Source organism: Rhinatrema bivittatum, unplaced genomic scaffold, assembly GCF_901001135.1.
Source record: "Rhinatrema bivittatum unplaced genomic scaffold, aRhiBiv1.1, whole genome shotgun sequence".
NCBI lineage: Eukaryota > Metazoa > Chordata > Amphibia > Gymnophiona > Rhinatrematidae > Rhinatrema > Rhinatrema bivittatum.
This window is the reverse complement of record NW_021820313.1, coordinates 9270-31471: the sequence shown is the minus strand read 5'-3', so window position 1 is coordinate 31471 and position 22202 is coordinate 9270. Positions and strand designations below refer to the sequence as shown.

General features: G+C 55.2%; 1 protein-coding gene and 1 long non-coding RNA gene across 4 annotated transcripts; one reads left to right on the top strand and one right to left on the bottom strand.

Moving 5' to 3' along the window:
- The first annotated feature begins 367 nt into the window (after positions 1 to 367).
- LOC115081443 (transmembrane protein 268-like) lies at positions 368 to 22174 on the top strand. 3 transcript variants are annotated; one of them, XR_003853804.1, is made up of 10 exons: positions 368 to 808; positions 2715 to 2830; positions 3383 to 3540; positions 3738 to 3845; positions 5386 to 5547; positions 5656 to 5766; positions 5971 to 6060; positions 6334 to 6558; positions 6725 to 6973; positions 22092 to 22174. XR_003853804.1 is itself a non-coding variant. In XM_029585906.1 (9 exons), the coding sequence occupies exons 2-9, from the start codon at positions 2725 to 2727 to the stop codon at positions 6887 to 6889; spliced, it is 1125 nt and encodes a 374-aa protein (XP_029441766.1). In that variant the 5' UTR covers positions 368 to 808; positions 2720 to 2724; the 3' UTR covers positions 6890 to 7391. The 3 variants fall into 3 exon arrangements, 2 of the variants coding, with proteins under 2 accessions (XP_029441766.1, XP_029441765.1); XM_029585906.1 differs by lacking the exon at positions 22092 to 22174 and having other exon boundaries at positions 2720 to 2830; positions 6725 to 7391; XM_029585905.1 differs by lacking the exon at positions 22092 to 22174 and having other exon boundaries at positions 6725 to 7391.
- On the bottom strand, positions 17136 to 18966 carry LOC115081444. Its single transcript, XR_003853805.1, has 3 exons — positions 18816 to 18966; positions 17969 to 18067; positions 17136 to 17496 (listed from the first exon to the last, which is right to left on the bottom strand). It is a non-coding gene; the product is annotated as an uncharacterized LOC115081444 (long non-coding RNA).
- Positions 22175 to 22202: the final 28 nt, after the last annotated feature.

The following is a 22202-nucleotide window of genomic DNA, read 5'->3' as shown; positions in this document are numbered from 1 at the left end:
CACAGGGGATAAAGTGATTCATCATGAGATCACACACAGTCAGTGACAGAGCCGGGGATTAGAGGCATGGCACAGGGGATAAAATGATTTGCCCTGAGATCACGCACAGGGTCAATGACAGAGCCGGGGATTAGAACAATTCCATGTCAGAAGGGAGAGGCTGAGCCAGCCCTGGTTTTACTCTCTGCCATGCATGGACTTGAAATTCTCATTTTGGTAAGAAAGGTGGGGGTGGTGGGAGGGAACTACATCTCCCAGCATGCAGTGGGGTACTAAATCCAGGACCTTATGACCTGGCATTGTTTGGTTGGTGCGGCTGGCGCTCCCCTGGCTCCTTTTCCAGCCCAGGGGGTAGGGTTGCCAACCGGCTCCAGATTTTCAGGACAGGTTGATGCTGGGACAGATTCTGCTTTACCCATTGCCTGCCCTCAGAAAACGAAGAATAGAAGTTCCTGCGGGCAGGGGAATAAAACCAGGACCGGATCGACTTGTCCTGGAAATCTGAATCCAGGTGGCAACCCTACCAAGGGGGTGGTATGCCATGCTGAGCCCCCAAGCAGAAATCATAATTGCCTGGAGTGAGGGAAAGCAAGCCGATCCCTGGCCTCAGGAGGCAACGGGTTAAAAGGCGGAGCCAGCGGTGCTGCTTGTCAGGTGACTCCTTCTAGCCGGGGAGTGGGAGTCTCCTGCTGACTCACCCCCAGCTCTGACTCAGCACTGTCAGGAGTCGCCAGGGAGGAGGAGGTGAGGCTGTCAGCAGGCTCTGAAGGTGACCTCCCCCCCCCCCCTCGCTCACAGAGACGGACAGGTGAGACCCCCCCCCCTCAGGTGCATGCGACGCTGGCTGTTTACCTGCGCCAGCCTGAAGCGCAGCGGCAGCCCCGCCCCTGAGCAAGCACCCGCGGACGGGGGCAGACCCTCCCCGGATACAGAGTAAGGGGAACCCTGAATCTTTCAACCCCCCCCCCCCCTATCCACCGGCTCCGGCGCGGCGTCCCTCCCCCCTCCCTCAGGTGCATGCGACGCTCGCTCTCTCTGTTTACCTGCGCCAGCCTGTAGCGCAGCAGCAGCAGCCCCGCCCCTGAGCAGGCACCCGCGGACGGGGAGGGAGGGGGAACCTTCCTCGGGTACACAGCAAGGAGCACCCTGCTTCTCTCACCCTTCCACTACGGGCGCCTCTGCCCTCACCCACCGGCTCCGGCACGGTGTCCCTCTCTCTCGCCTCCCCCCTTCAGCATCCAGCTCTCACCCTCCATCACCTCCCGCATCCCTCCTCCCGCTGTCCACACTACAGCTTATCTCTCCTCCCGACCCCCACCACCAAGCTGATCCTCCCTCACTTTCAACCCCATCCGCTCTTCCTCACCCCCTCCCTCCCAAGGTGGTCCTCTCTTTTATCCCCCAGTCTTCTGTCATTCCCCCTCAGCCAGTCCCTTTCTCCAGCTACTCCAGCCTTCACACTCCTGTACCTGAGCCCTCCCTTATCCCAAATAAATGCCTCCCTCGTGCAAGGGTGAGCAGCAGCATTTTCCTCTGGGTACTGGGGCAAACGTGGATGACAAGTGGTGGGAAGAGAGAGCAAGGTGGTTTTTTTTTCTTCTCTCTTGATCAGGTTCAGTGGTGGGTGAGGAGGAGAGGAGCAGTGGCAATCTCCCCCAGCCGGTGAGCACTCGACCCCCACCCTGACCGTGATCCGCAAGCGGCTGCGGCAGTTAACATGGGGGGGGGGGGGGGGGGCGAGCTCCCAGTCCCCGCGCCGGTCCCCATCCTCCTCAAGCGAGGCTCCCCCGTGGCCGCAGAAAACTCACGGGAGAGTGGGGGACCATTCGCCGGGGGCGCCGGCCGTTTCAGGCACTTGCGACCTCGGCTGAAGGTTTTGTGACCCCTGACCCACAGTTTGGGAAGTCCTGCTCTACCCCCCCCCCCCCCGTCTCCTACCTTGCCCCCCGAAACCTCTCCACCCCTGCCCGCCCAGCGTCCCCAACTCTCCGCAACCCACCTGGCTCCGGCTCTCACATCTGCCCCCGGGTATTCTCCATTCCCTTCCCCTGTAGGCTGCTGCGCCTTAAACGCAGGTAGCTCGCACCTGGACATTTCAGGGGTTTGATACCCCCCCCCCCCCAAAACAATGTCGGTGCCCTAGAAGACAGCCATGTAGTTTGCCTAATGAAAGAACTGGCCCCGGTAAGTTGATTTTATTTTTTTTCCTATCGCAGCTCTAAAACCTTCACCTGGCCAGAGGTGACGGGGACCCCCGGGAACCGTCCTTGCTATGGTCTGCCCGTCGCAGAAATAGGATTCTCGGTTCTCCGTGCAAAAAAAAATAAAAAAAAATTTGACCGTCTCCTTTCCAGCGCCCGGCCCGGGTCTCTGCTTTGTGAATGCGTGCACGGCCTTTTTTTTTTTTTTTTCCTATTAAATGTTGTTATGACTGTCATTGATTTAATTGTTTTGTATTATTTTGATATATATAATGTTTGTTTCCTCTTAATTTCATCTGATTGTAAAGCCCGTTGCTGATTTATTGTTCATTGTAAACCGAGGTGATGTTCTTAACGTGCCGCGGTATATTAAAAAAAATCACTAAATAAATAAATGAAATATTATTAATAGTAAGACCGCCCAGAGCTGTATGAGGGCAGTTTATTAAATCAGAATAAATATAAAGATATTAAAGGCATGGCTCGTTTTTGGTTTTCTTCTTTTTCTCCCAGCGCAGGAGAGATGGACGGGACGGAGAGCGGCGCTCCGAGACCTGGCCAGACGGCCATCGACCTGCGTCTCCCCGCGGGCCATCCCGAGGCGTGCACAACGGACTCCCGGCACGCAGGTTTTCCCCCGAAGGGCTTTCTCCCCCCCCCCGTCCGTGACCCAGGCCGGTCCGAAATCCAAGGATTTCCCCCCCCCCCCTTCCCGAATGTTTGGATCGCAGGGGCCTCTCTGTGTCTCGGGCGCAGAACCCTCAGCCCCTTCTTACCCGCTCTCTTGTGCTTCCCACGGAAAGACGGGTGTGGGGATAGGCGTGGGAAGCCGGAGGGCGTCCGGGGTTGCAGGCCAAAATAACACCGGACACTCGTCCGGGGAGGGGGTGGGGGGGTAAGACCTTAGGAGGCGTCGCTGCAGATCTCCGAGACCTTCTGTTGTGCGAAGGTCATGGGGGGGAGGTTTTTGTTTTGTTACCGGGGACGGGCGCCGGGGCACACACGGCGTGACTCGCGCGCGGGGGTCGAGGAAGGGTTTTTCTCGTCGAGCACGGCGGCACCCCGGGGGGGGGGGGGGGGTCGGCGCGGCGGGCACGGTGGCCACCTCGCTGCTGGTGGAGGGATTTCATCTTGCCTGGTTCTCTCTCTCTCTCTCTCTTCCTTTTTTTTTTTGGCTGCAGGTCCGGAGGATCCGGAGGGGAGCGGGTGCCTCCAGGACCGGGCGGCTCCCCTCTATAACGGACGCGTGCTCCTGACTCTCGGCACCGGGGCCCCCTGCTGGGGCCCGGGCTTTGATTACGGGGCTTGCGGGCCAGCCTTCGCCCGGCATGGACTGCGGGTGAGTAGGGCTCGGTCCCCCGACTTCTGACCCATTTGTCCATGGCTTCTTGCTTGATTTTTTTATCTGCGGCCAAGTCCCGGGGCAATAGAATTCAGCTGAGATCAGTGCAACTTGTGGCATAGGTTATTAATGCTCTGCCTTTAATCAACTTTCTCTCCCTCCTCCTTCGCTCTGCGACTCTTCCCCCACCACAGGTCCCATCAGAGGATTACGAGCTGCCCCTACGTCAGGCCCTGGACGCTCCCGAAGTCAGAAGGTTTCTCTGCTTCAGCTCCTGCTGGTTCCTGACTCTCCTGGCTCCCGTAAGTCGTCCCTTCCCTTCCCTTCCTGAGCTTAGCTTTACCAAGACCTCCGCCGTTTCATGATCCCAGCTAACTTATGGGCCGATTCAGTAAAAAAAAAACGCGGGAGAGTGGGCGATTCAGTAAACAAATTAATTTAAATTAGGCCCGGCGGTAAAAAGAGGCGCTAGGGACACTAGCGCGTCCCTAGCGCCTCTTTTCGGACAGGAGCGGCGGCTGTCAGCGGGTTTGACAGCCCACGCTCAATTTTGCCGGCGTCGGTCCTCGAGCCCGCTGACAGCCACGGGTTCGGAAACCGGACGCCGGCAAAATTGAGCTTCCGGTTTTTAACTTTTTTAAACTTTCGGGACCTCCGACTTAATATCGCCATGATATTAAGTCGGAGGGTGCGCAGAAAAGCAGTTTTTACTGCTTTTCTGTGCACTTTCCCGGTGCCGGCAGAAACTAGCGCCTACCTTTGGGTAGGCGCTAGTTTCTGAAAGTAAAATGTACGGCTTGGCTGCACATTTTGTTTTCTGAATCGCACGGGAATACCTAATAGCGCCCGCAACATGCATTTGCATGTTGCGGGCGCTATTAGTTTCGGGGGGGTTGGACGTGCATTTCGGACGCGCTATTACCCCCTTACTGAATAAGGGGTAAAGCTAGCGTGTCGAAAACACGCGTCCAAATGCCGGCTATCCGTGTGCTCCGTCGGAGCGCACTGTACCGTATCGGCCCGTAATTAGGCAGAACCACTGTAGGAGGAAAACACACCCCGAGCTTTGTGCGTCTGTCGGTGTCGCTCCGCAGTAACTGAGCGCAGAATGCAACAACGATCCTGCTCCGATATCTCCTGCGATTTCATCTCCTTCCCCCTGGTTTAAGAACATAAGAAATTGCCATGCTGGGTCAGACCAAGGGTCCATCAAGCCCAGCATCCTGTTTCCAACAGAGGCCAAACCAGGCCACAAGAACCTGGCAATTACCCAAACACTAAGTCTATTCCATGTAACCATTGCTAATGGCAGTGGCTATTCTCTAAGTCAACTTGATTAATAGCCATTAATGGACTTCTCTTCCAAGAACTTATCCAAACCTTTTTTGAACCCAGCTACACTAACTGCACTCACCACATCCTCTGGCAACAAATTCCAGAGTTTAATTGTGCGTTGAGTGAAAAAGAACTTTCTCCGATTAGTTTTAAATGTGCCCCATGCTAACTTCATGGAATGCCCCCTAGTCCTTCTATTATTCGAAAGAGTAAATAACCGAGTCACATCTACCCGTTCTAGACCTCTCATGATTTTAAACACCTCTATCATATCCCCCCTCAGCCGTCTCTTCTCCAAGCTGAAAAGTCCTAACCTCTTTAGTCTTTCCTCATAGGGGAGCTGTTCCATTCCCCTTATCATTTGGTAGCCTTCTCTGTACCTTCTCCATCACAATTATATCTTTTTTGAGATGCAGCGACCAGAATTGTACACAGTATTCAAGGTGCGGTCTCACCATGGAGCGATACAGAGGCATTATGACATTTTCCGTTCTATTCACCATTTAGACGCTGTACGTCCTGGCCTGGTGCGCCCTCTTCTCGACCTTTCACCTCTTCCTGCGCCCCCTCGTCGAGGAACACCTCGCCGTCTCCTGCTTGGGGTTCAGCGCTGCGTCGGTGCTCTTTGCCGGAGCCGTCGCGCTGCTCCTCGGCCGCAGCCGGGGACAGGTAAGCAAGAGGGGTCGCCCGCGCCCTGGCCACGATCCATCCCCCCTTTATTCCCCCCCCCCGTGACCTCTGATCTCCAGCTTCCGCCCCCCCCACCCCTTTTTACAGGTCACCATGAACAGCGATGTGCGCCTGATGAGAGCCAACGAAGGGCTGCGGGGCCACCGGCTGCTGGTGGGACTGTCGGACTGCATGGAGAGCTGCATGGGGCGCTTGCAGGTAGTGTTCAATAGTGCAGCTCGCCGGGCTGGGGGTCAGAGGGGCACTTAATGTGTGCAGCTGCGACCATGGTCGGTTAATGACATGCGTGTGCGTCTGTAAAACTGCTCGTTCATGTGTGTGTTGTCCCATGTATGTTGTACTGTGTTTTTTTTTTTGTTGTTGTTTGTTTTCTTTTTCTCTCGAGTCTTTTGCCTTTCCCAGCTCACCTTCTGCTTTTTTGATGTCGGGGACTGTCTGCAAAGACTGATCCAACTTCTGGAGGGAAGACCGGGCTCCCAGAATCCCCTGCAGGTGAATGCACCAATCCATCCTTTGTGCATGAAACAGATACAGTGGGGAACTGAGCCATCTGATTAACTGTAAGGATTATCCCACTACTGCCACCATTTTTTTTATTTTTGCCCTATGTGACAGCCCAGTACGGAGGGCCCCAGGCACCAATCCTACCGTTGCCACTAGCTCTCACTGCTCGACCTGAGGCCAGTCTCTTAACCTCCCTATTTTTTAAGAAATGCTCTGTAAAACTGTAACCGTTCCCATTTTTCTTTTTTTATTCTGGGACAGGCGGGGGTGCGCCGGAAAATGGGCGGATTCTGCGTCAGCGTGATGGAGAACGGCCCCGTCCCCCTGCAAGCCGCCGGAGCCAAGAGCATGGATTCAGAGGAGACCCCCTTGCTGCACGGGAGCAGAGAAGGGGAAAACGACGGTGAAGCTTCCGGACAGGGAAGGCTTCGCTCGGCCCCAGCCCACACCGTGGTGGTCAGCCTGGTGCCCGGAGGCACGCCGCAGGTATCCAGGCCCCGGGGTGAATCTCCAGCCTTCCGGGCTGGGCTCGAGAGAGGCCTTCGCCTGAGGAGCTGACCCTTAACCTCCGCACTCTTATTCTCATTAAGTGAAGGCCCGCTGCCGACCCATGCACGTTTCTCTCTCTCTCTCTCTCCCTTTTTTCCTGCAGGAGGCTGCGTCCTGGTTGCTCACCCTCTATGGCGCCTGCTACGCCGGGCTGCTGGGCGCCGGCCGGCTGCCGCGGACGTCGCGCTCCCTCCACGCGCGGGAGGCTGCCGTGCCTTGCCTGTGTCAGCACATCGAGCGCTCCCTGCTCGGGCCCTGCTCGTCCTGAATCCTCGCTGCCTTCACCGGGCCCCCGTCCGCATCGTGAGCCAGGAGACCCGGGCCCGGCGATCCCAGAAACCTTGCGGGATAGGTGCGGAGGGAAGCCGGGATGCCGCTCAGGAACGACGGGGGCAACGAAGCAGGCTTTGTTCGGATAGACTCGGGGGGGGGGGGGGGGGGGGGTCAGCAGAGGTCGGCTGAGAGACGTCTGCACGTCCACCACGCCCAGGCCGATGCGGACGGCTTAGTGCGTTGCTGTCGGACGATTCATTCGTTTACATTTTATATTCCGCTTTTCGCACTTTACACAGGGGGGGGGGGGGGAAGGAAGCGACGCTGCCTCTGTACGTGTCGGGGCCGAGACCTCGCCTGGAGTAATTTGTGTTCGGCTCTGGAGGCCATCAGATGGGCTGCAGGGGGGGGGGGGGTCCAGAGCGAGAACCTCCCCCCCCCCCAGGAAAAACCCCAAACACTATGGGATGACAGAAGAGACGATGCTACAGACAATCAGATAAGTCAAAGGGGACCCCACTGAGGTGAGAGCTGGGAGGCTGGAGCCGGTGTCGGAAGGGGACAGAGGGGCAGAAATAAGCAGGTTGTGGGGGATGAGATGGGGGGGGGGGGAGGGAGATGGGGCGAGAGCGGCAGGAGGTAAGAGAGAGAGCTGGGGTTGGGGGGGGGTGGATGGAGGGCTACAGCAGGAGAGAGCAGGGTGGGATAGGAAGGGGGGAGAAGCGACTCGACAATGGGTGAGGGAGGAGAGGCAGGAGCGGACGGACGGAGAGACCTCCGCACACGGAGGGTGAGAATACTTTACCGGTTTTCCCTTTTTATTTTGTGAACAATTAATGACCGCCCTGTGCCCGTCGAAGGGACTCGTTACGCTGCTCTCCTTCTCTGAGTAGAAAGCACTGAACGGCTCTTATTATTTTTGGAGGGGGGGGGGAGATGATATTTACCAATCCCCCTTCTCCCCCCCCCCCCCTTCCTAAAGGGACCCGTCTAGCTGGGGAAGCCTGGAAGGTGGGTGACAGCAGGGGGGGGGGGGGGGAGAGAGCCTCGTCTTCGCCTGCCGTTGTGGCCTCTTTATAGGACAAGCTTGGGGGGTAACGAGGGGGGTGGGATTCTTTGTGGGGGTCGAGGTGCCAGGCGCGCCGCGATCCCGGCTGTCAATATTTCAGTTTAAAATGAGTTTGGTTTTGGGAGCGCAGGAAGCATCCAGCGGTCTCTGCAAGGTGGGCCCAGGCCAGCAGGACCGGTTCTGGTATTCTAAGCTCTGATTTGCCAGCATTTATAAAAAGCCTCTTTGTCTTTCCTGCTGTTTTGCTGTTGTAACCTTTCCACTGAGGTATTCAGTGACCTAAATATGGATACGCGGGGGAGAAGAGGCACATGATACATAAGAACATAAGAAATTGCCATGCTGGGTCAGACCAAGGGATCTAGCAAAGAAAACTTTGGCAAAATGCAGAGAGCGCAGGGGCTGGAAATACCAGAGGGGAGACTCCGGCAAAATGCAGAGAGCGCAGGGGCTGAAAATACCAGGGAGAGACTCCGGCAAAATGCAGAGAGCGCAGGGGCTGAAAATACCAGGGAGAGATTCTGGCAAAATGCAGAGAGCGCAGGGGCTGGAAATACCAGGGAGAGATTCTGGCAAAATGCAGAGAGCGCAGGGGCTGGAAATACCAGAGGGGAGACTCCGGCAAAATGCAGAGAGCGCAGGGGCTGGAAATACCAGGGGGGAGACTCCGGCAAAATGCAGAGAGCGCAGGGGCTGAAAATACCAGAGGGGAGACTCCGGCAAAATGCAGAGAGCGCAGGGGCTGAAAATACCAGGGGGAGACTCCGGCAAAATGCAGAGAGCGCAGGGGCTGAAAATACCAGGGGGAGACTCCAGCAAAATGCAGAGAGCGCAGGGGCTGGAAATACCAGGGGGGAGACTCCGGCAAAATGCAGAGAGCGCAGGGGCTGAAAATACCAGAGGGGAGACTCCAGCAAAATGCAGAGAGCGCAGGGGCTGAAAATACCAGAGGGGAGTCTCCGGCAAAATGCAGAGAGTGCAGGGGCTGAAAATACCAGAGGGGAGACTCCAGCAAAATGCAGAGAGCGCAGGGGCTGGAAATACCAGGGGGAGACTCCGGCAAAATGCAGAGAGCACAGGGGCTGGAAATACCAGAGGGGAGACTCCGGCAAAATGCAGAGAGCGCAGGGGCTGGAAATACCAGGGAGAGACTCCGGCAAAATGCAGAGAGCGCAGGGGCTGGAAATACCAGGGGGGAGACTCCGGCAAAATGCAGAGAGCGCAGGGGCTGGAAATACCAGGGGGCAGACTCCGGCAAAATGCAGAGAGCGCAGGGGCTGAAAATACCAGAGGGGAGACTCCGGCAAAATGCAGAGAGCGCAGGGGCTGAAAATACCAGAGGGCAGACTCCGGCAAAATGCAGAGAGCGCAGGGGCTGAAAATACCAGAGGGGAGACTCCGGCAAAATGCAGAGAGCGCAGGGGCTGGAAATACCAGAGGGGAGACTCCGGCACAGGGAGTAGACCTGCCAACGTGCGCTTCGGCCTCACTTATACAGCTGAGCGTCCATGCCAGCGCCGGGCACCTGGGGTTAGGGGGTCGACGACCTCGTAGGGGGGCGGGGGTGTTCGGCGGTCCTCCAGAACCCGCTGTGCGAGCTGGAAACGGACACCGTCACGCGGAAAAGGGATAAGGACTGGGCCTAGGCCCCTCACCCCGCGCACGCACACGCGCCAGCCAATTCATGTTCCCCCGCATCTCCCTCCCCCCGCCCCCCGTTTATAAACGCGCACGCCGCGGACTTTTAAGGGGAGGACCGCCACGCCGCAGGTGGAACGGGGCCCAGTGGAGTTTCGGCAGGGCGTGGGAGTAAGGAGGAGAGCCCGAATACGGTGGAGAGGTGAGTTTTGGGGGGGGGGGGGGGGTTTTGTCCTGCCAGAGTTCCACCAGAATATCGGGCTGGTGAGGGTGGAAGTTTAGTAACAAAAAAAAGTTTACTGAGGCGAAATGGCCACTGGATGTTTGCCCTTTCGAAAATGTAAATGCTGGAGCCCGACGCTGATGACGTCACGCCGGCCACACGGTTTGGGTGGTGAAGTCGTCGTGATGTCATCAGTTCGTGCCGGGTTCCCTAGGGCCGTGGTCCCCAACCCTGTCCTGGCGGCCCGCCAGCCAGTCGGGTTTTCAGGATCTCCACAAATTTGCATGTTATGGAGGCAGTGTATGCAAATTTTCTCTCATGCATATTCATTGTGGAGATCCTGAAAACCCGACTGGCTGGTGGGCCCCCAGGACAGGGTTGGGGACCACTGCCCTAGGGAACCAGACCAATTATGGATTTTCCGGGGGGGGGGGCGTGCGCGTCGATGGCGTGACGCCGTACGGCACGCGATGTTTAACTTTTGGATATGACGTTTAGCCAGACTTGGCAATAAATAGGAGGTGAGATTATGCGGTGCGTGACATTAAGTGGGTGCTATCCGAAAAAAAAAAAAGAGTATCAGATGCTCCTCCTGTTTACTTTTTTTTTTCTTGGGGGGGGGGGGTTGAGTGGCGAGCATGGGGGCAGTCGCTGGACTAAACCGTGCCCCGGGCTGACTCAAAAGGGGTGATGCGGTGCCTCGGCTTCCTCTCTCTCCCCCCCCCTCCCGACTTGCCGCCCAGGGTGGTCGCCCTTCTCGCTCACCCCTGGCACCGGCCCTGGTGAGCCCCTCCCTTTCTTGGCGGCATTTTCTCCTCCTTTTCCCGATCCATCCTGGACGCCCCCTCTCCATTCCTCCTGGGATTTGTCGGAGGTGCTTTCCGCTGTGACAGCTCCTCACGCCCCCCCCCCCCCCCCCCCCCGGATGCCTTTTGACAGTTGTGTCCTCCTCCTGGGCTGTGTGTGTTGTGGAGGGGGAGGAGGGATGCTATTTACCTCTTGTATTTTGATTTAATTGTGTTTTTTATTTAACATAAGGGTTTTATATGTGTGTAATTTTATGCTCCATTGTTTTTGTTTTAACCGTTGTACACTGTTTAAGATTGTTTTAAGATTTGACGGCTTATAAAAGTGATAAATAAATAAAGGGGGCTCTTGCATTAGCAGATCTGACGCCCCAGGAGGGCAGAGAAGAAGGGAACATGTTTTATAGCCGCGCGCAGACTCTCGTCTCGCGTTGTGTGTTCAAATATCTCTGTTTTCTTTCCCTTTCTTTGCTACAGTGGTGCGCAGGCCCCGGGCTTTGGTTCCTATCCTAACGTTTTTACAGGCAGAGAAGCCCCTTCTAAACTCTGTTTCTCAGGGCCAGACTTTGCTTTTAAGGATTTTCCTGAAAGGGGGGGGGGGCATCCCGTCCCGTCCCCAGGGGCTCTGGCCACAAATATGGAGAATCACTCACCCCCTCCTACCACACCGAGCCCAGCGCCCAGCCCGACACCATCCAGCCTGGACTGTCTTGGGGCAGCTCTGCTCGACTGGATGCCCCTCCTGCTCCTCACTGGTGGCACAGATATTTGGGACCAGATGAGGCACAGCTGAACCGAGCAAGAGAGAGGGCGTGGGCTACAGAGAAGAGTGTGTGTGTGTGTGTGTGTGTGTGTGTGAAGGTTTGTACTGCTGTGCCTGTTCTGGGGTGGCGTGGGCATGCTGTTGGTGTTGCTGCCTGCACTGTGCCTGTTCTGGGCCGGGGCAGCGTGGGCATGCTGTTGGTGCCTGCGCTGTACATGTTCTGTGCTGGAGCTGTGTGTGTGTGTGTCTGTTGCTGCCTGCGCTGTACATGTTCTGTGCCGGAGCAGTGTGTGTGTGTGTGTGTGTGTGTGTGTGTGTGTCTGTTGCTGCCTGCGCTGTGCCTGTTCTGGGCCGGGGGCGTGCTGCTGCTGCCTGCGCTGTACTGTGGGTAAGTGAAGCCCTTGCGCTGAATGCTACTTCTCCCCACCCATTTCAGATCTACATTTAAAGTGCGGTGGTGCTAGATGAACGGTCTTAATAACGAGATGATCTCGCCTTTGATGAGGAGAAAGGTCCCCATGCTTTCAGGACCAGCAGCTTGTCGTCAACGTGCCTGGCTCGCACTAGCCCTGTGTGTTGCCGCGAGCCCTTCCACAGGTGGCACAAGATTTGCCGGAAGCCCCCATGCCACGGTAACGAGAACAGATAGTGAGTCCCTTATCTGGCTGATGGTTTATCTGTAAGGAGTCGGCACCTCTCACCCCATCTGCTTCTTCTCCAAGGGATCTCCGGAGCCAACGTCCTGGGTGGAGGGCATCCATCGACCTTAAAGGATCTACGAGCCCTGTACAGCCTCCTGCCTGTACACTGAGGCTTCCCCGGTGGAGGTGCGGTGTAGGATTGAGCGGTGGGGGTGGTGGTGCTGCATGGAAGAAACGAGGTGCATGGACAGAGCTGTGGAGCAAGGAGACGAGCGCCTGAACACTACTTGGATGCTCCGGGGCCTGTTGATCGTCTGCCCTCAGAAGCCTCCCCCTCGGTGGTTGACTGCTGCTGCTCGCCTGGCTCTGAGGAGAGCATCTGGCCCCCTCCCATCCTTCTGTCAACAGGGGGGGGGGGGGGGGGGGTTGGCACCTGCCTCAAAGGTCCACTCCAGGACACAGATCACTGCCGAAGGCGACCAGTCAAAGAGGCTTGCCCCCCGCCCGCAGGCCTACTTTTTTTTTTTTTCCTTTTTCTATTTTTGGTTTGTTGTTTGATCTGCCTACACATCTGAAGGCCCCTCCCTAGACTTGTTTCCATCTCAGGATGCCATGCAAGCCACAGGAGACAGGTATTGCCTGTTTGGCAGCTCCAGGAAGCTCAAGTGCTACTCCACGCGTGTGTGGCGAGGATGGCATGCGGCGAGGGGGGGTCCGCAGTTTTGGGGGAAAGCCCTGCGGTTGGGAGAGAGGGACCCACAGCGAGGGCGGTGGGGCACGGTGCAGAACGATGACCTGCTGCCAAGGCTGGGAGCCAGGCTTTTGCGCCTGGAGGGCCGGCATTACAGGCTCCCGTAGGCCTCTTCTACGGTTACTATGGAGATTTCACGGCATGTCATCTTTGATTTAAAGAGAAAGCTTCTTCCTGAATCACCAGCCAGGAAAGGGAATATTTTCACTCTAGAAAGTTAAAGCGGACTCTCAACAGAAGGACATTTTGCTCTATTACGCTAGACGTGGCCAGCTGGAACCAGAAGACTGTCCCATCTTTTACAATGGCACTTGTTCAAGGTGATTTAGTTAATTTGCAAAGCGTGAAGATTTTTCGAAATTCTCTCTGCTGCTCTAGAAATACGCATGCAGTTAAATACTATTTCAGGCATAAAATAGTTTAGCTTCATGCAGTGAAAGCTTTTTTTGTTTCATTGTTTGTTCATCTCATTTCAGCATGCGCTATAACAGAAAACAAAATGAAATTCCATTTGTTTCTGTCATTTCGTGTTGAAAATGAAACGAAATGACTGATGTTGTTGATTGCTTCTGCGTCATTTTCAAAACGAGAGCACCTCCCTGCAAAAAATCGATTTCTGGTTGAAGGTGGGTCCGTGCCACAGGAATATCTTGCCACAGCCCCCTATTTCTCTTCTTCACGTTTCTCCTGCAGCACAAGCCTGTATCGCTTAGGCGGGGATTGAAGACCTCTGTTGGTGCCTCCACCTCCCTGCCTAAATTGTTGACGACGACGTGCATTTTGGAGCCTGATAAGGAATGGCTTATGAAGCTTTTCTTTCAAATCTAATTTATTTTTTTTGGGGGGGGGGGGTTATGGGGGTAATATTCAAATGTCTGTGGGTGGTTACGAAGGCCGCAGTTACTTCTCCCTGTGGACTTTTGCACCATTTCTCAAAGGGAAAATCTGCACTTATCTTCCCTTTTGAAAATTGCCTTGGGAGAGAGCACCGTGGAGATTTGTACCTGTTTTTTGTCGTCGTCCCCCCCCCCCGTGGGGTACGTTTTTCCTCGCAAAACAAATGCATATAATTTTGAGAATGAAAAATCTAGGTGCGGTGTTGCCTCCCCTGACCTCTGACCCTGCCTGCTTTTCCCGTGGGTACAATTACCGGCATCGCTGACCCCCCTAAGGACCCTGGGGCGGGAGGTTTTGGACCTCCTATTGATCTGGGTAAAGGACGTTTGAAAATTTGAACTGTCCAGGGGTCAGGCTCTTCCCAGATGCCTTGCGCGTGACGCAGACTGACAGGGGGGGGGGGGGGGAGCTTCTGGCTTTGTATTCCAGTTTCCAAGCTGGGCTGTACATTTTCATTGCGATAACCCCGCTGAGTGCAGAGTCGTGTAGAAGATTTTTTTGGACCCAATTCAGTTCTTTAAAAAAAAAAAATAAATAAATAGTGGCTCCAGCGCCTGACTCCATCCCTGATGAACTGAGCTGAGCTCCATTTTGCTTATTTACTCTTAATTTGTAATTTTTAAATCAAATTAACACACAAATGCCGTCTTGTCATGCGAAGCCTCAAGGTGGATTTTGTAACGATGGTGGGACCTTTGTGGGGCGGCGTAGTTGACGCAGCTTGGAAGGCAAACCTATTAGCCCCACGCCTGACTGACACTCCTAGGGCCGGGACGAGGCCGCGCCTTCACCTCTATCAGCCCCGCTCCCCGCTGGCTGAGCCTTTGGGTTCCAAGGGCCTGCACTCGGGCGAGAGTCCCGCAGGGGCCATCAGGAAGGGATAGGTCAAGGTCAGGGCAGGCGGTGGTGAGGCAGTTCCCAGAGTCGGGGGGCGAGGGTCGAGGCAGGTCGGCGGGCAGGACGTAGTCGAGGTTCAACGCAGAGGTCAGTGGCCGGCTGCAGGCAGAAGAGCAGTCCAGGTCCATGGCAGAGGTCGGTACCGAGGCGGGCGGAGTGAATGGCAGAGACAGGGCGCTGCTGGAGGCAGGACGGACTGGGCAAAGCCGGGCAGGCTGGACGAGGCAGGAACAGGAACAAGGCTGGATCCGGGACGCTGGAGCAACACGCACTGCAGTAAGCAAGAGGACCCCGTTTTTTGCTGCGGCTGCGAGATTAGGGAGCGCGGCCTTCACGCTCGGTCACGTGATGTCGCCGGTGCCCGCCGGCAACCCCGTTTCCCGCCGCGGGATCTTCAAAAAGGCGCTGCGCCGCACGCGCGCCTAGGAGGCCGAGGGTCTGGTGAGGTCAGCAGCCTGATGGCGGCCTTCAGGCCGTCCGGGTTCCCGGGGGAGTGCTGCCAGTCCCAGGGCAAGCCTTCCACCGGCAGACGTTACAGATTTGCTGTTGTCTAATTACTTATCAGTTCCTTCGGTTTTTGTTTTTTTGTCTCCTCCGGTCTTGTGGACCTCTTAATTATTTGTATTAATGGTCTGGACAGGCAGACGAGATTGGCTGTACGGTCCATGTCTGCCGTCATGTTTTTAGCTTGCATTGACTAAATTGGCTTGCTTCTTGTTTTATGGCCATATTGTCGTAAGGGGGTGAGCCCTTGCTGCTGTGGCGAAGTTGATGTAGCCTCACGGGCGGCCCCACGAGGGGCCGACAGCTGGCGAACTGTGCCCTGCAGCGGGACGAGCTGGAGCTTCACCTATACCAGCTTCCTTCGCCCACAAGCTGAGTCCTTGGGGTTCTGGTGGCCGGCAGGACTTAGGTGAGTCCCCAGGATGGTCTGGTCAGGAAGAGTCCAAGGGGTCAGGACAGGCAACAGACTGCAGGAGTCAGAAACAGACCGAGGTCAGGTCCAGGCATGAGGGCAATCGTGGTCAGGTCCAAGCAAAAGGTCAGAATCCGGAAGTCGGGCTGAAAGCGGACGAAGACCCTGGACGAGACGGTTTGAGGCGGCAAGGCTGGTGGCAGAGTCGAGAATCGGGAGCATAGGTACAAGCCGGGAGACACAGGAACGCCTCAGCAACGTGCATTGCTACCAGGCAGGAGACCCCGTGGCGGAGGGAATCAGCTGCTCTCGGAAGGAGCTTATAGAGTGGACTGCCGATGATGTCATCAGAAGGCGCCGGGGCTGTCTTCTTTTTAAGATGGAAGACGTCCTTCGGGACGAGGAGAGCCGGAGGGCAGGGCGGCGTCCTGTGCCGCATGAGCAAGGCTTGGCTGCTGGCATCGTCCTGGCCACCGCTGGGGCTGTGGTACTAGCCACATCTGCTCCAGTCTTAGGATGCCCTTAGTAGGTTTAACCCCCGTAAGCATGGGTAAAACCTACGGACAATTCAATGGCATACGTTGTAGCAATTTTCAAAAGCCCACACTTTTTCACGGGTAAAGTGCATTTACACGTGCAAAATCCAGTTTTAAGTGTACAAATGCTTTTGAAAATCAGGCCTGGTTCTATCCTGCGCCTTGAACTCTTCCCTAAATTCCTTCACTCCCTCTCTTTGAAGGCAGGCACACCCCATTGCTTCGACCCTATCCCTCGGAAAGCGAGTCCGACAGGTTAACTGCACAGGGCGTGAAACGGGACGGGGGTGGTGCCTGTTAGGTCCCTGTCCTGCACCTCCGGGCGTTTCTGATTTTTCTTAGTTTGCATAACCTCTACCGTACCGGCGTCTCTTCCCCAGGCTGCAGAGCCCCCTCACCCCTCCTGCCAGGGGCCCTGTTCCAGACCCCCTGATCCTCTCTGCTGCCCTTCTCTGTACCTTCTTCCGGGTGCAGCTGGTGCTTTTGAGACAGTGGGATTCGTAGAATGAGCTTTTCCGTTTTTTAATCTGACGGCAGACAACCTCTGGTGCGGCTGCCCGAGATTACTCCCACTTTCACTTCCCATCCTTGGGGCCTGTCCCGGGCTTTCCCGACTTCTGCTACCGTCTTTCTCCCCCCTCAAAGGCGTTTCGCCCACCCTCCGCCCGTGCTTCCTCCTTTGGCCTGTTCCCCAAACCCCCATGGCTTATGCGGCGAACCCAACCTTCACGGTGGGGGTTGCTGGAGGGGAGGGGAGGGGAGGGGAGGGGCCGTCGTCAGAAGGCTGTGGCTCATGCTTACGCGTGGGGGTAATTCCTGATCGCCTGTTGCACTTTGGGACGGCGTTTCGTCTGGGACCGTTCCCCAGAGACTCCAGGGTTCCTGTTGGCGGACACCACTCAGGACAAAAATGGCTCCTTTGGCACCTGCCCCCCCCCTCCCCCCCCCCGATTGCCCTGACCACGCTGGTTACCTTCCTCCAGGGTGAACACCACGGCCCTGTCTTAGGAGCAGCTGGGGGCCCAGGAGTGGGGCTTTTCACCCCCGGGACGCTCGCACGAAGGCTGAGGAGCTCCGATGAATTTACCAGACACGCTCGTTGGATGGGTTTTAAATATCTTTTATTTTCTTAAGCACTGGTTTGCAACAGCAAGCGGTGAACCCCTGCCTCCGGCCTGCTCATTCCCCGGTGGCTGGGAGTTGCTGAGCCAGGCCTTCATTCTCTCGCCGTTGGGGGGACACAAAAAACAAAAAACGTTTTTCATGCTGTGGTCAGAGAAGGGAGAGCGTGAGACAGGACGGTGGACGAAGGGGGCAGGATGGAGTTACCCACCACCCTGCCCGGCGACCTTTTAACTTCGGGCGCCGCACCTCTGGATGGCCTGCTCCGACCGTGGCCCCGGCACGGGATCAGATGGCGCCGACCCTAGCAGTGCCGGCTCGTTCATCACTGCTCTCCTCTCACCTACAAAAAAATATTTATATACGTACATTACTGTCTGTGTCAGAGGGTGGGTGGATGGATAAGAGGGAATGATTGAGATGGAGAGGGCAGGATGGATACTTGGAAGGAAGGGGGCAGGGTGGGAGGGAGGAGAACAGGAATAAGAAGGTAAAGGACTTTGAAAAAAACATAGAATGCTTCCAGACAAAATCCAGCTTGCGTTCCACGTGCGGAGAAAACTTTAGGCTTCTGCTTGTTCTAAATAAAATATTGTACACCCCTGGTTCCTTCCTGCAGGCCTGCAGCCTGATTCGCAAGGCATCCCTAAGCCTGAGTGGGTACCACGCCTGTCGCCCAAACTGGGGAGCAGCTGGTCCCTGCCGATCCGGGCTGATTAGGGGTTGCGGAGAAAGGGTGGCAGTCTCGGGGGGGGGGGGGGCACAGGGCCCAGGACGCTGAGGATATCGGGAGTGGGGAGGGGTACAAGACTCACCTTTTGCCAGACCGTAGGATGTTTTTATAGCTGAGGATGCCTCCTCTGCCTCCCGTCTCTGATGGCTGGAAGAGATCTTCCGGGCCACATAGCGGCAGGCTGTGAGGGGGGGGGGAGAGAGGGAGAGATACAGAATTATTGGATGAAAGATCCATGGAGAGACTTAGGAATGGGGAGGAAAGAAAGCAGAGGGTGGCCTGGTTCTCCGCACTTTTTAAACGGCAGAAGGCGAAGAAGTCAAGGACCCTCAAAAGGTACAAAAATAGTCCAGGAAAACACTGGTCTCGTCTTTAAATAAAAGACAGTCCTGAAAAACCTGTGACTGGAGTTTTGGGAGGAGATGGGTCAGTGGCCGTACCTCCTTAGCCTAATAAAAACTGGGTCCCCCCAAATCAAAGCCCTCCTGGGATCCCGAGAAGGCAGGCAAGCGGTGCTCTTATAATGAATGCAGAGAGGGCCTGGGGGCGATCCCCATTCATACGTTTGTTGTAGATGCCAGCTTAAAAAAACTGCTAGCCCGACAGCTTTTGGAGGGGCACAGAGGAGCCAAACCCCTTCCCCCCCCTCCTCAAAAAAAAACAACCGGCCTCTTCTGCAGTCGTCCCTCCTCTGAGCAAGAAACCCTTACAGAAATAAGAGAACATCTGTATGGAAAGGAGGCTCCCCCATTGGCTGGAAGAAGAAGACAACAGCGCCTGCCATGTTGATCGACTCAGGAAATAAAAATAAATAAATAAATAAATACTTTCCTCTGGGCCCCTCAAATCGTCTTCCTCTCATTCCCCCCCACCCCCCATAAAATCAATCATGACATCATAATGAAACTGCTATGGCACTAATTTCTCACCATTTATGATTAATCAGACCATATTGCTACAGCAGTAGATCTGCAGGGCTTTGCCAGTTTCCCGTCTCGCTCTCTTGTTTGCCTTTACCACACCCCAGTTAACACAGGGACTGTCATGTAAGTATCCGGGAGGGGGGCGGAGCCACTGGGCCAAGGAGTTCTGGGATTTGTAGTTCTTCCCCTCTCGCTTTCTGGCCTTTTGCGTTTTTTTTTTTTTCTTTCCTCCTGACCCTCAGATAACTCCGGGAATGAGTGCAGCGGGGTATCCGGCCCTGCTCTGACCAGGTTTATTCAGCACAGACTGATCCAGCCCTGGTTTCCCTCCCTAAAAAAAAATATAAACTATAGGGGGGAGGTCAACGCATGCCATTAAAAGCGGCTTTTCCTGGGGTCAGTTCAGTGGCAGGATACAGGCCAAAGGGCCCTGGGGTGGGGGTCCTCTTTCCCCCGGGCTGGGGCTCAGGTGCCCCTCTCCCCCCTTCAGTCCTTCCTGCCCTCTCTGCGGCTGCTGCAGGGCTCAGGAGCCTGGAAAAAAAAGTTTTTCCTCTTTATTTGGGGGGGTGTATTTGTTTGTTTTTCAGGATTTTCTGCAATCTTCTTGACAAGTGCAATCCGGCCCCGGGCTCAGGAAAGGCCGTTTTCACCGCAGTGCATGCTGGGACCTGTAGTCCTTGCCATGCTGGCGAGGGGACCGGGGACGTGAGCCCGGGCGGTCGCTAGGGAGGTGGGGCAGAGCCTGGGAAGGAAGGTGCGTCTGTCGCCAAGGAAGTGACGTCGGTGAAAGGCCGAAAATACTCCTGTGCATATAGGGGATGCTTTCAGGGTTTGCCGCCGCGGGGTGTGTTTGCATGCGGTGCACGTAAGTGTAAAGTGTGATTGCTATGTCTGCATGCTGTGAGCTTGCAGAGTGGACGTATAATTAATAATTTGCACGCGGTGCCTCTGCGGGCGATTTCTGTGCTTGCACGGTGGGTGCCTGTAACGTGCGAGCCTGCCATGCATGGTGCCTGGGGTGTGCGAGATCTTCGCTTTCTATAAGTGATGCATGGGGCTGCGTGCACTTTCTGCAGCTCCCCCTACCCCACCCCACCCCGGCCCGGCCACGGAGCGGGATGTGGAGAAGGTGAGGCACGGCATGGTGGAGGGGAGCGCTAACTTGGGGAATGGCCTCTGCTATTAATTGCATCAGTAGCAGGGGATCTTCTTGGTGTTTGGGTAATTGCCAGGTTCTTGTGGCCTGGTTTGGCCTCTGTTGGAAACCGGATGCTGGGCTTGATGGACCCTTGGTCTGACCCAGCATGGCAAGTTCTTATGTTGTGTGTACCGATGTGACTGCAACATGTTTAAAAAAAAAAAATAAATCCACAGAAACACAGACCCGTAAGCACAGGAGACTCCAGGTCTATCTCTGGCTTTTCCCCTCACTTCTTCGCGTGTAGAGATCCTGTCTGCCTATTCCAGGCTTTCCTGAATTATGGGACTTTTTTTTTTATTTTTGCCACTTCCCCCAGATGGAGGTTTCAGGCACCCACCACCCTTTCCCCGAAGAAATATTTTTGGATGTGGGTCCTGGCTCATCGGAGCTCCGGTGGTGGCAGTGGCCCTCTTCCCCTTCCCCTCAGTTCAGAGCTTCAGGGTGACTCCCTCCCTCTCTCCCCCCCCCCCTTCATTGGCTTCCCTCAGATCAGGCACCGACCCCCCTGATTTATGTCTTTGAAATATTTGAATGTATGTATCATATCCCTCCCCTCCTCTATGGAACACACATATTTAGATCCTTAATCATCACTGTTTTGGTGGTCGCGATCTGGGCTGTCGCTGGCTTGTCTGTCTCCTTCCAGAGCTATGGCCTTCAGGACTGGGCACGGTACTCCGGGAGTTTGCTTCCTAACACCCTGTACGGGGGGGGGGGGGGGGGCATTACTGCCTCTCTCAGGCCGATGCAGTTAGATGTGCGGTAAAACAGGAGCCGGTATCGAGCACCCGTTTTCCTACCGTGCACATAGCCACCTCTCCTGGGTGCCCCATGCTATGTTAAAATGAGCTGCTGCGTTACAAAGGACGCGCTAGGGAGAAATTGTGCGTCCCTAACTCCCAGGAGAGGTGGCTGTGGGCTTATTACTACGGGCGCTCGATACGAACCATAGAGAACACTGTCAACTAGAGCATTAATGACATAAATCCATTATAACCTTTTCCTGGACGCACAGTATACACGCACGATAGCAAAGGGCGAAATCGGCCTGGAGCGTGTATACCGTGCGTCCAGAAAATGTTTTTTTTGATCGAACTGTTACATTCTTTAAAAATTCTTCATCAACACAAGCAGTAGATGTACTGTTGATTGTGGTTCCTCTTCACATCCAAAATGTGCGTCCAGTCCACTCGTTAACCTGTGCACTAGGCTGGGCGCACTTTATTGCATATTTATACATCCCAGTATCCCATGCCACCTTGTTGCATTGCTCCCTTCAGGTCCTCGGGCACTATCACCTCGAGGTCTCTGTCCTAGTGGGGTGCACCTTGTGTATGGGTGCATTTGATTTTTGCAGCCTGAATTCCTGATTTTGCACTGAATCTTGATTTCAAATCACTTGACCACTCTTCAAGTTTCCAAGCCCAGGGTCGGCACAGTGGAAATGGTGTATGTGAAGCGTGACCAGAGCCTGGTTCCGGTCCCAGGTTTTCCGCTTCCTCGGGCTGGATGGGTCTGGAGATGCTGCTGGGGCTGAGAGAGGCTCTGCTTTGTCCCCCCACCAACCATCTCTGAAGGAGAGGATGTTTTAATCATTGTGCAATAGCGAGCCCTAGTGGCCAGATTTAGGTCAGGCAGGAACCCCTCAGTGCGTGGGCCCTGGCTGCCACAGTGATTGGATTAAGGTCAATTGGAAAGGGGATAGAAAACGGGGAATTCCTGCGTAACTGTGAATAAAGGTTCATCATGGGGCTGGATCTCTATCTTGGTTCTAGCTGAGCTGGAGGCCAAAAGCAGTATGAGGAAACTTCGAACCTTAAAAATAACAGAAATTTGTGTTTAAATCACTTGACTTAGAGGTAAAAACCAGCAGATTTAAAATCTTTCTGAAAAATCAAGATGATATTTTAAGGTTTATAAAGCTGTTTTTTTTGTGGGAATTTTTTGGCTCCTGCTTTAGCTGCTTCTGCGGTGGTGAAACTGATTAAATCTTAAATTGTTCTGCTGGATTCTGGGAGAGGGGAGGTGAGGAAGGGTTGTGTGTAATGTTTATGTGAATTCACTTCTTTGATTTCCCTCAGATGCGTCTGAAGTTTCCTGATCTGCAGCGAGGCACCGGGCGAAGCATCCAGAATCTTCCACGGAAGCCTCCAGGACTGAGTTGGTGATCATAGTTTCTATAACTTTCTGTG

Coding starts and splice junctions, on each gene's coding strand:
- LOC115081443 (XM_029585906.1), top strand. CDS start 2,725: ATGGACGGGACGGAGAGCGGCGCTCCGAGACCTGGCCAGACGGCCATC. Junction 3,541..3,737: donor TCGCCCGGCATGGACTGCGG/GTGAGTAGGGCT, acceptor CCCCCACCACAG/GTCCCATCAGAGGATTACGA. Junction 6,061..6,333: donor GCTCCCAGAATCCCCTGCAG/GTGAATGCACCA, acceptor ATTCTGGGACAG/GCGGGGGTGCGCCGGAAAAT.